General features: G+C 34.8%; 2 protein-coding genes across 2 annotated transcripts in view; both read left to right on the top strand.

Moving 5' to 3' along the window:
* The window catches only part of LOC120357042 (protein GVQW3-like), a 240672-nt gene that overhangs the window by 122352 nt on the left and 100613 nt on the right, over positions 1–17707 (top strand). The window lies entirely within an intron of this gene.
* On the top strand, positions 3658–4594 carry LOC105203270. The gene is made up of 2 exons (XM_039447534.1): positions 3658–4314; positions 4526–4594. The coding sequence occupies exons 1-2, from the start codon at positions 3658–3660 to the stop codon at positions 4592–4594; spliced, it is 726 nt and encodes a 241-aa protein (XP_039303468.1).

Raw genomic sequence — 17707 nt, 5'->3', positions numbered from 1 at the left:
TCCCAATTCTTTCTATCAACTCCCCTCTTTCTTTCCTCCACCCTTCCTCTCTGACCCTCAATTCCTCTCTCATCTTCTCCACTTCCTTTTTTAGCGTCTCCTTCTGCCCTTCGCGAGGCGAAGATCTCGTCAGAGCGCGGGTGCCCTGACGAGGCTTTAGGTTTCGAGAGAATCTTCCCTGAGGGAGAGGACGGAGGTGATTGGCCAGGGATATCTAGCCTGCGGACTCGACGAGGATGCTCGTCGTGGACGGTGATTCGCCGAGGATACTCGGCTACGGAGCACGGCGAGGATGCTCGCCGTGATTGGCTGCGGAGCGGTATTCGGTATAGCAGGATTAGTCGAGGATCCTCAGCTAGCCGGGACGACGAGGATTCTCGTCGAGGGGAGTCTGGATGAGGCGAGTATTCTCGTTCTCTTGGGAGTCGAAGTTGCGGTCGAGGATTCTCGACCTGTCGGGTTCGGCGGACCGGGAAGATCTGACTCAGCGTTCCCACTGCCGGCTTATATATCCGAACGCACGGTTGGGCGGACCAATCCGCGCGTTCGGTCGGCTGGCCCGGAGTGGGAACGTTGCCGAACGCCACGGGCGGCGCGCGTGCTGCCGCGTGATCGCGACGGCAGGTTAGCTCGGTGTGCGCACGTGGCGTTCTGCCGGTGTATTGCTCGGGTGGACGGAGCGGAGTGGCAGTGCACGCGAGGTGGAGGGGCGTTTTGTTACAAAATTATTTATTTTGGTTTTGCTTATTGGATTTTGAAACATTAGACATATATATAATTGCGCTGTGGAGGTGAAAAAAGAAAAAACTACACATATATTTCGCTGCGGAGGTGAAAAAAGAAAAAACTACACATATATTTTGCTGCGGAGGTGAAAAATAAGAATTATTATACAAGGCATATAAAGGCCAGAGTACAAAGAAGACATCAGGTAAATTATTACTTTTAAAATGAATTTTACAATTATTGCAAACATTGCGTAATTTGAAAGTGCATGAGAAATATGAAAAATTTATGGTTAATATAGTATCCTGTGAATACTTTTTGTGAATATAAAGGTTTTTAAAAATAAAAATTTATTATCGTTGATATAAAAATAGTTCTTTTTACTAAAATAAGAAAATATATAATGTGGAAGTATCATTACATTATTTTAAAGATCATAAATGAAATTGTATTATATATACTTTAAATTTTATATAATATTCTGTCATTTGTGTACTTGTTTTAAATAACTGCTGTAAAATATGACATTAGAAATTCTTAAAACCTAAAATATGATATGTAACAAACTTAAGAAATTTATGTTTTTGTTTATACGAATCAAATGCACTTTTGATGTAATGTGAAAAAAATGTAAGTACACTTTTAGTACACAATCTCTTTTTGGCAGAATTGGCAGGGAAAGTCCAGTATGTGGTAAAAACCATGGTACATTCTTGTTTTTACTGAACTATTTTTTCTGAACTTTATCCTATAGTATAAATGATTGGCAACAACTATAAAAATAATACGTATAACTAAAATATATTTATATAATATAATTTTATAAAAGTTTTCTTCTTAATTATATAATAAATTTGTTACTATGATTTAAGGAAAAACAAACTCCATAATAATAAAGTTTTTTAATTAATATAAAGTAAGTTAGTAATGAGTAAATTAATATGTAATACATTTTTACAATAAAGCTTTTATTATAATTTTTATCATTATAAGTAGATTTATTATTATAATTAGATTTTCGTTTACCATTTAATATCATATAACATAAAGTTAATTTTTTTATATTGTAATATAATTTATATATTATTACAGATTTTATTTTAAATGAAACTTAAATTAATTGTTTTTAATTAGTTTTTAATTTGTTCTTTTGCCACATTTTTTCACACAGAATGGCAGCTAAGATTATAGAGCACCTAGGGAATTCTGCTTGTAAACTTAATTATTAATAAAAAAGGTTTCTATTTATTTTATTGTTTGTAAAAAAATTTATTTTAAAAAAGACCTATTTTTGCCGATTTTTACTGGAAAATGCCAGTTTTTACCACTGGCAAGGACTTTATCCAAATAATGTAGAATTTTGCCAACTCTGCTTATTGGCTATTTACTTATTAACAATGAGTAAAAGAAGTTACATAAAACTTGTATTGAAACGTTGATAAATATGTGTAAAAGATCACATATATCATATAGATTGCGTCTTTTATACATGTTGTAGAGGAAATTTCTTTGAATAAATTTTTGCATCGCCAAGTGGAGAACGGCATTGGTTTAAGAGAGATAACTTGAAATTTCAAAATTTTAATTAATTTTTAATTAAATACTTTTTAATTAGTTTGTAATTTGTTATATCTTTTAAACTAATGTCATTCTCAATTTGGTTTCAGCAGAGATTAATTTAGAATAATTTTCTGTACAACATATCTAAAAAATGATAAAATTGATGAGGTGCAGCTATTGTATCCATATTTACCAAAACTTTATATTTATTTTTACTATTGGTGCATAATCAACTAATCTGCACGTTTTTCCGAATTTAAAAATAACAATTGCAATTCCGAATGTTTTATAGGATCAGGGCTGTAAAAGGGAATCAAAAAATTGGGAAAACCACTTAATAATTATTCAAAAAAATAAAAAATATAAATCAATTAAAAAAATTAATCGAATTAAATTTTAAATATATATGTATATATGTAACTAAATTGAAGAGAGAAAACTATCCCTTATAGTAATATTAATAAAATAAAACAAGAAACATAACAATATGCAATATTGTTCGGAAAGTATGCGAAAATATTTTTATTTCTTTACATTACCTATTATTATTTTACGTTTTTTAAACCTTTGCTGAATGTTCGGAATTGTATTTTATAACATTCTTATAACTCTTAATCAAATTATTTCTTTATTTAGTTTTATAGTAAAATTACAACCTAACATTTTACTTTTTAAATATTAAATTTTTTCCTAATATCTTTTATTACATTTATATCAATATTTTGAAATTATAATATCGCAATTTGTGAGGAATATTTTTGTATACTATATTATACTTATGGCAATCCCAAGCATGTACAAATTTTCATCCGTCTTATTATACAAAGATTTATACGTGCATACAAAAATATCGATAAATTAAATTTACTCTATATAGCCTTTTCTTAAATATTGACTAGCTGAATAATGCCAAAAGAGAGAAAACGAAAACGATATAATTGGAAATATTAGCGAAGACTTGCACAGAAAGCAACACGCGATATAGAAGATTATTTACATGCAAGTAACGAAATATCAAAGTGGGATAACCGTTCTAGTTTCGATAGTTCTCATTCAGAAGAAAATAATGATGAGAAACGTTTATTCGAAAACGTTTTATCCGAATTGGCTCAAGAAGAAACCCAAGAAGAAATCCAAGAAATTCAAGACATTCATAATGAGGAAGGTGTCCTAGAAATTTAGCAAGAAAACAGATTTAATAATGAAGTAATACTGTCGGATGAATACAATAGTGATTTTTCTTCGGAGGAAGGATTGGAGGATGAAAATAATCCTGTTAATATTGATCGATTGCGGCAAAATCTTGTGAAATGGACTCATACAAATAATATTTGTAAATGTGCAGTTACCGAGTTATTACGGATATTGAAAATGGAAGAAGCTATGAAGTCTCTTCCCGGAGATGCTCGTACACTGTTGCAAACGCCTAGGAAATCAAAAATTATTCCTATGGAGCATGGCCAATATACTCATTTCGGTATTCCGGAGGGCATACGTTACATTATAGAAACTAGTGGAACCATTACACGTCTACCTGAAGAAATTCATTTGTCCTTCAACATAGACGGATTACCGCTTACTAAAAGTTCGAAGAGTCAATTATGGCCAATTCTGGGATGTTTTAGACATTTTAAAAACAAGTCACCGTTTATCATTGGAGCGTTTCATGGATATAAAAAACCTCCAGAAGCGGATGTATTTTTAAAATACTTCATCGAGGAAGCTGAAATGCTTGCAGAGAATGGTTTTACTTGGACAGATACTACTAGTAAATTTATAATTGATTGCTTTAGATGTAATGCTCCTGCAAGAGCATATATCTGCTGCATCAAAAGCCACGGGGGATATTATGCATGTGGCAAATGCGAAACCAAAGACAAATTTATTGGTAAAGTAATTTATCCGGAAATGAACGCTCCATTACGAACAGCGGAATCATTTATAACTCAATCGCAACCAGAGCATCATATTGGCATAAGTCCCTTATTAGACTCAATATCAAGCGATGCGGTAGCGTCGCGACGCCAGGTATAAAAAAAAAGTTTGTCAAAATTTGTGACTACGGCACTGGCATTTCGAAACGCTACCGCAGTATCGACCGCATCGAAGCGCTACCGTTAGCTTTATCTCGAGTTTTCGCCTTGCCCATTTTTTCCGTTCAATTAACTCGGATTTACTCGGAAACAAAGGTTATAATGAAAAAAATTCTAATGATACTTTTATAATGATTTTTTTTTAGCTTTCGATTGCGACCGGTCCGAATGAAATCGGTTCAGTCAATCCCGAGATTTCGACAGCGAGTCTATGAAAAGTGTCACTTCGACGATTCAGTTTTCAGTGTTCGTCTTCTTGTCGTTCAGTCTCGCGAGTGTCCGCCAAGGCGCATTTACAACGCTCAAGACGGGCGACTGTCCGTCAAGATGGGTTCTTATGTGAGGTTATGCATTATGTAGCTACCTAATTGAGAGAGCGCTCGAGAGAGAGAGGAGAGAGAGATATGCATTATGTAGCTACCTAATTGAGAGAGCGCTCGAGAGAGAGAGGAGAGAGAGAGAGAGAGAGAGAGAGAGAAAGTATAATGCTTTTGTATTTTCTTCCTTGATTAGTCCGTCTCATTAAACGATTGCGATACGACTCTTTTACTGCGACCCCATTGTAGACGCCGCTTTATGTTTCTAAAAATATTTATAAAATGTTGATATATATTTCATAAACATTATTAGAAATAAAAGTATATTTTTACAAGTTATTGTAGTGTGCGCGCGACATGCGATCGCCGCGATCTCATCTTTTCGATCGTCTGTGTGTGTGTATGTGTGTGTTGTGTGTGTGTGTGTGTGTGTGTGTGTGTATGTGTGTGTGTGCGCGCCCACTGTCACCATGTGCCTCCCGTGTGCCGGCTTTTTTGTTCCAACTATGCAATGTTTATCAAGGTAATGTCTTTTCATAATTAATATGACATAATAATTAATATGACATAAAATATTAACGAATATCGGAGATATCTATATGTATATACATATATAAATTTTATATGTAATAAAACGTGATATGTATATACAATTAAGTGAGGTTAGAATCGTCCTCTTTCTTCTCTATTGAGAAGGAGCCTGTATGTACATATGTTCGTTGTTCATTATATCATTTTTGACATAGATATGAGATTATTATAATTATATATCTTATTACAGAATAATGTTCCTAATAAGTTTGAAATAAAAGTTGGCCGAAACAATATTTTGGAAGATTCGTACCACATATTATAAGCTCGAATCCGTTAAGAGTTGATATTCTAAAAACGAAATTATGGGTAGAATTTAAAGGAGAGATAGGCTTAGATTACGGTGGCCTTGCAAGAGAATGGTTCTTTTTATTGTCTAAAGAAATATTTAATCCATACTATGGACTTTTTGAGTATTCTGCAACGTGAGTATTCTACAATGGAAACTTTATTATACTTACAATATATAATTTATAGAAAAAAAAATGGCACGATTTTTTTATTTTTAGCCATAATTATACACTGCAAATTAATCCTTGTTCTGGTGTATGTAATGAGGAGCATTTAAATTATTTTAAATTTATTGGACGTATAGCAGGAATGGCTGTTTATCATGGTAAACTTCTGCGATGGTAGGTCTTAACATGTAGTAAAATGTATAGTAATTATAATAGTAATGTATAAAATAACTATATTTTTTGAATTTATTTTTTAGCTTTCCTTATTCGACCATTTTATAAAATAATGTTGGTTAAACCAATTGATCTGAAAGATATGGAGAGTGTTGATTCTGAATATTACAACTCTCTTCTATGAATTAATGAAAACGATTCCAGTGAATTAGAACTCACTTTAAGCCTTGACGAAGAAAGCTTTGGTCATACTTCCCAAAGAGACTTAAAGCCGAATAGTGCTAATATTCCTTTGACCGATGAAAATAAGGACGAGTATATAAGTTTAGTTATTTGGCTGCTATAACAATGTGATATTACGATATTAATTTATTAATTGAGTCTTTTCTTGGTTAATAAGATTATAATGTTGTTATGAAATGCAATTTATGTATATGGCTGTATATGGTAAAATTTTGACAAATTGTTTTCAAATGACATTGTAATCATGTAGAAATGAGAACAATCAATGTCATTTTGACTTAAACATTCTCTGCATATAGATATACCTTCTTTTTTCCACATTCAAATCATGAGATGTTATTATAATGTTATTTTGTTGTCAATAAATTCAATTCTTTAAATTTGCACTTACATAAAACCAAATTTTGGCAAAAAATTACTGTCTCGATACATTCTATATAATTAAAAGTTTCTCTTATTTTATATATCGCATATTGAAAAATAATTAAGATTGTAACTATTGTTTTATGAAAAATTACTTTGTTTTTTTTTTTAATAAATCAAACTTTTCTAATGTTGTAAATATAATTGATTATGTGTGTAATATAAAACATTTTATATTTTTTCTGAATAACATTAACTATAAACAAATAACTTTTGTTCTTTCTTTCACTATTTTATTATATCCACTTACATTTGTACATTTATTACCAAATTTTTATTTTCATAATGATATTTGTCAAAAATTTAATTTTACTACTTTCAATGTATATAATGTATATTATATTTTAAAATATTAAATTACATTTTTGAAAAATGTTATCATGAGAATACAAATTTTGGTAGTACATTTTAAAATATTAAATTAAATTTTTGAAAAATGTTATCATGAGAATACAAATTTGGTAGTAAATGTATAAATTATTTCAAATTAATCACAAGTCGACTTATTGCTAATAGTCGACTCGGTGCTGTTTGGGATAGACTTGTTAAATTATAAATTTATAAAACAAATGCGCATTTATATACCTCATGTGAGGCTCATATCGCTCGCACGCATGAGGAGCGCATTTCACTCGCACGCGTGCGATCTCACGCGTGCGAGCGATATTGCGGTCAATTGAGGACGCATCTGTCGGATCTAATGACATCTCCGCATGCGGATAATCCGCACGCGTGCGTGCACCATGCTATCACTGTGCGAGCATATTGTTATCTGGGATTACGATCCTAAAGTATTTAAATGTCAAAACCATAAATAGCTAATATTAACTTTAAAAAGTAAAATTTAGCAAGATCATCCAGGTTTAGAATTAGCTATATTTCACTAGGTCTTTAACTTTCTCCATATGTTATTGCTTTTAGAGTGATATTAGAATAGAATCTCCAATACAACAAAGCTGTAAAATTAGTAAGTGAAAAGCAATATGGTCCTAGTTACAATATAAAAGTATTTAAGGCTTTTACAACTACGTCTTGTCTCTTCTATCTTCTACTTTATTAGTTTGATATGCTTAAAGATAAAGCAAGTACCTGAACAAGAAAGCAAAATATTGATTAATGCATTAAATTTACTAAAAAAATAAAGTATACACATTTATTGAATTATATTTATTAGGTATTTATTAGGTATAATAGAAAAACATTACAAAAAATTAGAAAAAACATTTTAAAATATATATCCTCTTCCTCTTCCTCTTCCGCCTCTACCTCCCCTCCCTCCTCTTCCATTGTAGCGGCGGTTGTAGCTACTAGACATGTCGAATAAAAAGTTGAAAAATTCGTTTTTATTGTAAGCTCGCCGTTTGCCGCCCTTTGTTCCTCTTGGTCTTCCTATAAAAATAAAAAATTGATAGTCTATTAGATTAATATCAAGAGGTGCGGTCGCGTCTCGCGCTAAAGTCTGAGCGAAGAAGTTAATTAATACTTACGTTGAATTGGACCAATGGCGGCGGGGTCGCGGGGACCAGCTGCGGCGTCGCGAGGACGAGCTGCGGCGTCGCGGGGACCAGCTGCGACGTTGCGGGACCTGCGGCGTCGCGGCGGCCGGCGTCGCGGCGGCCGGCATCGACGGCAGCGTCGTCGCGGGGGTCGACACCGACGACATCGACGACATCGTCGTCGCGGGGTCCGCCATTAACGGCAGCGGCGTTCTGGAAGCCGCCATTGACAGCAGCGGCGTTCTGGGGGCCGCCATTGAACTCCTCTAAATTGAGGTCCCTCATTTCGAGCTGGAAATGAGATAAGATTTGTTAAAATAGCTCTCACATTTATTTCCTTTATCTTACTAACCAGGCGCATTTTGTAATTCGCGGTAGTTATACATCGACAGACCGATCTATGATCGGTAGTATGCCCGTACGGCGGCGCTTCGGTTCTGCGCAACCAGAAAAGGCGCTGAATGTCTCTCCCCCTTCTCTTCTTACTCTCTTGCGTGCGTTCACGCTAACGTCACTTTCGTTGTATGTATATCCAACCGAAAGGTACATTATAATAAAACAGTGTTCAAGATACAAAGAAGGCGTTAGATCCATTCACCGCATCCACCTTGAAAAACAGGTTATGGGCCCAGGCGACGCAATCGGTGAATATCAGTATCTATAAACGAGAGAGTCAGCAAATCTAACCGATTCGAGAGCCGAGGCGCAGCAACGCCATCGTCTTTTCGCACGACACTGCACACGTGATCGAAGAATTTTTTTTTACGCTCTCAGAAGCCTTCCAGTGATCTTTTCTATAAACGACACTTTGTGTGAATCCTCTTTATTACAATGGCAGACAGTACAATCGATCTGAAAAACATAACCAAATTCGACGGTACAAATTTCCAATTATGGAAATTCCAAATGAAGATCGTCCTCACGGCAAGCGGCTTGATGGACATCGCAGATGGAACGACCCCAAAACCCGAGCCTGCGACAGACAATTACGCAGCATGGAATACAAAGAATGCCAAGGCCATGTGCATTCTATCATCGGCGGTAGAATATTCGCAGCTCGAATATTTAGTCACGTGCGAGGACGCCGCCGAAATGTGGGCTAAACTCAGTTCCATCCACGAGCAAAAAAGTGCCACGAACAAGTTAACGCTAATGACAAAATTCCACGAATACAAGATGGCATCGGCCGACTCTGTCGCACAGCACGTTGCCAAAATAGAAAATATGGCTAGACAATTAAAGGACGTCGGTGAGGAACTATCCGAAGTCATGATTATGGCAAAAATTCTCGGCACCCTCCCACAAAAATTCAGTCCGTTGATAACCGCCTGGGATAGCGTCAGTCAGCCTAATCAAACCAAAGACAATCTCATAGAACGTCTACTCATAGAGGAGAAACGTTTATCAAATTTCGAGGAAGCGACGACTGCCTTAGCCACGATCAAAATTCACAAGAAAAGCGGCGCTGCACACGCCAGCAGATCAAGGAAGGAAACGCAAACAACAAAAGACTCGAGGTACGAGAAAGAAGAAATCTCCTGCCGGTATTGTCGCAAACGAGGTCATCCAGAGAAGCGATGCTACAAGAAGCGCGACGACATCAGAAACAAAAGAGATAGCGACAACTCAGCGAAGGAGAAGGATGACAACACGGCCAATTTCGGTGCGTTCACGATATCCAATGACGACTTCGCGTCACGCATGCTCAAACACGATTCAAAGGAGGTATGGTTATTAGATAGCGGTGCTTCAAAGCACATGTGTTTCCGCCGCGAATGGTTCAGCGAATTAGACAATAGTTACCGCGAATCTGTAAGTCTCGGAGACAACTCGACATGCGAGGTAATGGGACGCGGTACGATTCATATTAAAATGTATGTCAACGGCAAGTGGCTTAACGGCAAAATGGATGATGTACTATACATACCATCATTACGCAAAAATCTTTTTTCAACCGGTATCTGTACTTCAAAAGGTTATATTTTAAAATTTGAATCGAACAATGTAAAAATTATTCGCGATAAATCAGTGATGGCTTGCGGAATCAAACAACATAATAATTTATTCCGATTATTAATTAAAGTCGACATCGTCAATGAAGCAAATGCAGTCTCAAGTAATAGTTTAAAAACTTGGCACGAACGATTAGGCCACATAAATTGTCAATCACTTCGCGAAATGATTAAGAAAAATTTAATTAACGGCGTTTCATTATCCAATAGTGATAAGTTCTTCTGTGAAAGCTGTCAATTCGGTAAGCAACATCGTTTACCATTCAAGTCCGAAAAGAGATTCCGTGACAGGAGAATAGGTGAATTTATCCATACGGACGTATGCGGTCCAATGTCCGAAGCATCTATCGGAGGCTCTAGATATTTTTTACTTTTCAAAGACGACAAGTCAAGTTTCCGTCGTATTTATTTTCTAACGTATAAAAGCGAAACTTTCGAAAAATTCAAAGAATTCGAAGAATTAATATTCAATAAATTCGGAACACGAATAAAGACCGTCAGAGCCGATAATGGTACCGAATTTTGCAACAACAATATGCGCAATTATTTTGCCCGTCACGGAATCACCCTTCAGACATCCGCTCCGTACACTCACGAGCAAAACGGTCGTTCAGAGAGGGAAATTAGGACAATTACAGAATGTGCCCGGACAATGCTACAAGCCAAAAATTTGCCCACGCGTTTTTGGGCTGAGGCAGTCAATACAGCCGTTTACATTTTAAATCGTTGCATCTCTTCACAAACGCGCGAGATCACTCCTTTCGAGTTATGGCACAAAGAAAAACCGAACTTATCACACATACGAAAATTCGGTAGCGACGCATTTGCGCATGTAACTAAGGAACATAGAAAGAAATGGGACCCCAAGTCCAAGAAATTAATTCTAGTAGGCTATGAAGGCGAATCTACTAACTGTCGGCTTTTCGATCCATTAACAAATAAAATTATTATAACAAGGGATGTAATAATTAACGAAAATTCGGATAACGATTCAAATATAAAATCTGACAATGCATCTATAAAAATTACATCTCAAGATGAAAATATTTTTGAACCTCTTCAAAATATACAGAATGACTCAACAGAGCCAATTAATGAAATTGACAACTCGGATCGAATTAAACCCGTCGCGAACACTTATAACTTAAGAAACCGACAGTCAGTTAAACCGCCAGAACGTTATGAGGCGAGCATTGCAATACTTGACGAACCAGCAACGTTTATCGAGGCAACTACAGGGGAAAACGCGATTCAATGGAAATCAGCAATTAAAAAGGAGCTTGAAGCTCACGAAAAGAATAACACGTGGACTTTAGTTTCTCCGCCTAAAGATTATAATATAATCGGATGCAAATGGGTATTCAAAATAAAAGAAAATCCCTCAGAAAATGTCATTCGTTTCAAGGCACGCCTATGTGCAAAAGGCTTTTCACAAAAAGCCGGGATAGACTTTACCGAAACTTTCTCCCCTGTAGTTCGCTACGACTCAATTCGTACGCTCCTGGCGGTTGCCGCGCATGAAAATTTAGAAATCGGTCAATTCGACATTAAAACAGCCTTCATTAACGGAATTCTAAACGAGGAAATTTATATGCGACTACCCGAAGGTATAGAAACAGACGATCACAATGTAGTATGCAAGTTGAACAAAGCCTTATACGGTCTCAAACAAGCAGCAAGATGCTGGAACAAACAGTTCGACGAATTTCTACAAAAATTTAACTTTCAACAAAGCAACGCCGATCAGTGTGTGTATCTTGGTCAATTCGAGAACGAAAAGGTATACCTTGCACTTTACGTGGACGATGGACTCATTCTAACCTCATCAAAAGACGTATTGAATAAAATTTTGCAAACCTTAAGTTCCGCTTTCGAAACGACCACAGGGAACGGGAAAACATTTATCGGAATGGAGATCGAGCGCGATCGACTGAATAACACTATTTTTATCCATCAGAAACATTACATTAATCGTCTATTGGCGCGTTTTGGCATGTTCGACGCGAACCCTGTATCCATTCCTGCCGACCATAATGTAAATCTGCGATCCGCAGATACCGAGGATATGACTTGCTGTAACATACCATATCGTGAAGCTGTCGGAGCCTTACTGTTTTTAGCGTCCGTATCGAGGCCCGATATCTCTTACGCAGTCGGAATAGTCAGTAGATACTTAAATAATTACAACGCAACTCACTGGAACGCAGTGAAGCGTATTTTCAAATACTTACTGAAAACTCCAGAATTCGGCATTGTGTACAATAATAGTGATAACAAATTTGCTATAAAGTTAACAGGCTATTGCGACTCCGATTATGCCGCGGATATTGACACACGCCGTTCGACCAGCGGGTTTATTTTTAAAATTACGAACGGTCCAGTCACTTGGAGTTCCAAGCGTCAAGCAACAGTAAGTCTCAGCACAACCGAAGCCGAGTATATCGCCGCAAGCATGGCGACCAAAGAGGCGATTTGGTTAAGAAAATTCCTGTCTGATATCGGACGTCCTTGTGACAATGCGACGACACTCATGATAGACAATCAAAGCGCAATAAAGCTTATCAAAAACGCAGAATTTCACAGTCGCACTAAACACATTGACGTGCGTTATCATTTTATCAGAGAAAAGCTCAAAAATCTCGATATCAATGTGGAATATATTTCCAGTCAAGACCAATTAGCGGATATTCTCACGAAAGGTCTACCACGAGATAGATTCAAATACTTGCGAAACAAAATCGGCATTATAGACCGACAGGACGCTTTAAACTCATAAACCATAGCCGATTTTTTTTGTTTGTTGTTCAATTATTAATACCATAAAATGTGCAAGCGGGGGGAGTGTTAAAATAGCTCTCACATTTATTTCCTTTATCTTACTAACCAGGCGCATTTTGTAATTCGCGGTAGTTATACATCGACAGACCGATCTATGATCGGTAGTATGCCCGTACGGCGGCGCTTCGGTTCTGCGCAACCAGAAAAGGCGCTGAATGTCTCTCCCCCTTCTCTTCTTACTCTCTTGCGTGCGTTCACGCTAACGTCACTTTCGTTGTATGTATATCCAACCGAAAGGTACATTATAATAAAACAGTGTTCAAGATACAAAGAAGGCGTTAGATCCATTCACCACATCCACCTTGTCCAACAAGATTATTAGAAATGAGTAATCTTAACATAAACATAACTTGGTATCGATCATGTAACTTTTTCTCTAGGGCGAAAAGGTGAAATTAATGGTGAAATTTTTTATCCACTTTTCACCTTTCCGCCTTAGAAAAAAGTTACATGATCGGTACCCTGGCTTTTCATATTATAATGCTTAATACTTACATCGACCTCTTCATCGTCCATTATTTGGCCTATTCATTGCGATTTAGTCACAGCTCACAGCTCACAGCACGTGGCCTACACAGAACATACAATGGTGGCCTACGTCTATCTTCTATGGTCACGGCACATGAACATGAGAAGAATTGTTATTTAGACCGGCGTCCCGTAGCGCGAAAATTCATTAGTCCATTAGCATATGAAAAATAGACCAATCGTTTTCTTTAAGTATATAGTTTAGTGCAGTTTACTGGGCGGTTAAGTAACAATTTAATGTGATTGGTTGGATCTAAAAGTAAGAACCAATTACATTCAACTGCAATTGCCCCCGTGTATAAAGTAAAGTTTTACACCGTGGGGAGGCGCTGACTTGTTATCGATTGTAGAGACGCTATATCAGAGTCTGGACCAGTCGCGATTTGGGCAAAATCGCACGAGAGAAAGAGATACACCTCTCTCTCTCTAACTTGTTCTTGACGTGTCTAACCTCAACTGAGAAAGAATAAGTTAGAGAGAGAGGTGTATCTCTTTCTCTCTCGTGCGATTTTACCCAAATCGCGACTTGTCCGGACTCTGATATAAGGTTTGTTCGCGTCGCATGCTCCAGGAGCACTTGGATCACTTGGGTCACTTTTATCACCAATCACAGCATTAGAACTAATGCTGCGATTGGTGATAAAAGTGATCTAAGTGCTCTTGGGGCATGCAACGCGAACAGACCTATAGGGTCTCTAATTGATTGGATCGATTAATATACATTATCGACTCGGTATAAATAAAGTTTTACGCCGTGGGAGGTCGCTAATTTATATTGTCGACTAAAGTCACTAGATATATAAGACACATTGTCAGCAAGAGCTGTAATTTGTGAGGTATAGTAGTTAAAAACATTTGTTATAGCACGCATCCATTTTACTTTAAAAAAGGAAAATATTGATATTAAGGAATTAAATACATATAGTAGTAGAAGCGTTGCAATGAAGTCATATGTAAATAAGAACAATCATCGTAAATAAAAACACTGATTTATATAATTTATGATTTTCTTTCTTATTTAAATACATTCATTCACATATGCACGTTTTAAATGTGCCGCGTGTTGGAGCCACAATGGTGGAATGATTGCGGTACTTTATAAATCTGGTGACTTTATTGTCGACCGTATCGATAATTCTGACCCTAACCTGTCGTAATCTCTTAATAACCTGAATAATCGTCAATATTAAAAGGCGTGGTTGCGTTTGGTGCCAAGTGCAAGCGAAACTAATTATCAAGAGGCACGGAAGCGTTTTGCGCCAGTTCTGAGCAAAGCGATCTCACTTTGCAGGGTTTATCGGCTTTGTTCGTTTCGCGTAAAAACGCGTTGAATTGAGCCTATTATTTATATTTATTCATCAATATCGAAGATCAAAGGTGAGTTACAATCTATATTTAACAATATATATTGCTTTGCTTGCTTTACTTCTCGTATACCTTTCCTACAATACGTATCTCATTTTTCTGAAGTTCTAATGCCTATTGAATGTTCAATTTTACAAGTTGAGTTTTAGAAGCATCAACGCTGTGTGTTCTTTTTAGTTTCAGATATTTATAACTGGAATAATAAGTAAGGTTTTAAACATTTTGAATCCTGTTTATTAAAGTTAATAAAGTGTACCTTTTACAATGTATAGAGTTTATTGAATCAGTTATTAAAATAATATGATATTTATTAAATATCCTCGCTGTGTTAAAAAATAAATTATCTCTTATGAGAGAATATCTTGTTATAACAGACTCAGAAACATTATTTATTAAATATCTCAGGTAACAGTGAGATTAACGTACATTTTATTAAATTACCATTAACATTTATTTTGTAACACAGCGAGCCTATTTAATATCATTATGTATTATTTAACTAGTTCTTCAGTAAACTTTATATACATTGTAAAAGTTACACTTAACTTTATTAACTTTAATAAACAGGATTCAAAATGTACTTACCTTACTTATTAATTAATCCAGTTACAAATTTCTGAAACCAGAAAGAAAAATAATTTTTATATCTTCATTCAATCATTTGATATATACATGTTTCAAGTATCAATTTTTTTTCAAAATATACATTGTATTAATTAAAAATATACATTGCATTAATGATTCAAAATATACATTGCATTAATTAAAAATATACATTGCATTAATGACTTGGAGACAGATCTGATAAAGCGAAGCACATTTTTCCAGAGATTTGAATAATTCTGTCTTTTACTAATGATGTTATTTTACTAATGTATTATATTGCTTTTATAGGTTGTTTATACTATTTTATACTGACTGTACTACGTAGATGTGTAATAACTAGTGCATAAACAACTGTCGTTATATTTTTTTATTGTTTACAACCTCTAATAACAAGACGTACTTTATATCTACCGTCTTGTTGTATTTAAAAAAATCTATTTTCCAGTTAAAGGTTTTTTAAATTGTTAATATTAACTCTGTCTTTTACTGATGATGTTATTTTACTAAACTAATGTATTATATTGCCTTTCTTTAGATTATTTATACTGATACTGATTGCACTACGTGTAACTAGAGCACAAGGAACTGCCGATCCAACAGCATTGGAATTTTAATCTTATTATTATAAGAAGGTATTACCTCTCTATAATTAGGTATAATTTTTCTTATATAAATTCTTTTCTTCATTTTTAATAATTCTTTTTGTTTCAGTTTAATTTTATCTTCTTTTTTTGTTATTTTTAATAATCCTACAAAAACATTTGATTTATAAATTACTGTCATTTTAAATTTTGTTTTAAGCCGAGGTTCTATCTCTTAAGCCGGTCTCTCGTTTCTTCTATTTCTTGTAAATCTTGTCCTATTAATATTCCATCATTTACATAAATTCTTAAAATCAATTCTTTATATTTCTTTTTGAAAATACATTATTTACTGTTAAGTAGATTGAAATCTTGTTTTTTTTAAGACTTAAATTGTTGATATCTATTAAATTTCAAGTCTTATTTCTTCTAAACATCAGGACCTGATATTACCCTATAATAAGTTAGTATTAAATACATGTTAAAAATATTCAGGTGGTCTTCTTTGTCTTGTAGTCTTCTCATGTTGAAAAGAGGCAAGTGAGCCCGAAACGTACATGGTTTTGAATGTAAACGAATGTATTGAAGATACAATAAATAATATGAACATTTAGGAAATATACTACTTATTTTATTAATTAATAATTTATCTCTAACATAGATTTTAGCTTTATCAGAGAGAAGTTATATAGACAATAGACAAATAACTTCACTCTGACAAAGCTAGAATCTATATTAGATCAATATTATATCTATATCTGTAGGTTTACCTCTTATTAAAATAAATAATGCATTTCCAAAGTATTCACATTATTTTGTCAATGTTTAAAAATAGTAATAATACATAAATATTTATATTTGCAGGTGACAAGTGACTGCAAAATCATTATATCGGCTGCTCTGATAGCGCTGTGTATCGGCTGCTCTGATGGCGCTGTGTATCGGCTGCCATAGCGCTGAACTAAAATAACGGCTGCTTTAGCGCTGGCTTGCCTTAGGCGCCTTATGTATCAGTATTAAATAAACTGAATATTATAGAAAAAAAAATATTGGTTATATCCTTATTAACAGAAAGTATTCTTTGAATATTTACATCATGCAGATCACATTAAAGGAACAGTTAGATGATACTCATATTAATTATTTTGGAGTATTATTAAAAAATTGTTCAGAGTATCAATTACGTGATACATGGAAAATCCAATGTCCTGATTCGATCGAACCAGTTTTTAAAGATCAGAAACATATACAAATTTTATATAGCAGTAATGAAACATCTAATTTAAATAGACATTGGGTTTGCAGTTATTATGATACAAAAAGGATTTATATTTATGACTCATTAAATTTAAAACAATTGCATGAGCATCATAAAATATATCTTGAAAAATTATATCCTTTTTACTCTTTTAAGAAGAAACCAGTACAATTTCCAAAAGTTCAAGAACAATCCAGTAGTAATAATTCTGGAATTTTTGCAATTGCATTTGCAGTATCACTTTTATTTAATCTTAGACCCGATACTGTTATGTATGATGAAAATTTAATGCATGAACATTTGGCGGAAATGTTTCAATCAAATAAATTAGAACATTTTCCCCGAATTATAAGACCTGGTGATCCAAAACAACTGTTTTCTTTAGATGAACTGCAAAGAAGAAAAATATTAGCAAACAAAAGACGAGAACGTCGACAA

Source organism: Solenopsis invicta, chromosome 3, assembly GCF_016802725.1.
Source record: "Solenopsis invicta isolate M01_SB chromosome 3, UNIL_Sinv_3.0, whole genome shotgun sequence".
Taxonomy (NCBI): domain Eukaryota; kingdom Metazoa; phylum Arthropoda; class Insecta; order Hymenoptera; family Formicidae; genus Solenopsis; species Solenopsis invicta.
This window is presented reverse-complemented; position numbering and strand designations above follow the sequence as displayed.

Bases quoted from the DNA above. Each gene is read 5' to 3' on its own strand.
- LOC105203270 (XM_039447534.1), top strand. From the start codon at position 3,658: ATGGAAGAAGCTATGAAGTCTCTTCCCGGAGATGCTCGTACACTGTTG. The intron at 4,315-4,525 runs GTATAAAAAAAA...ATTTTTTTTTAG, and splicing joins CGGTAGCGTCGCGACGCCAG to CTTTCGATTGCGACCGGTCC.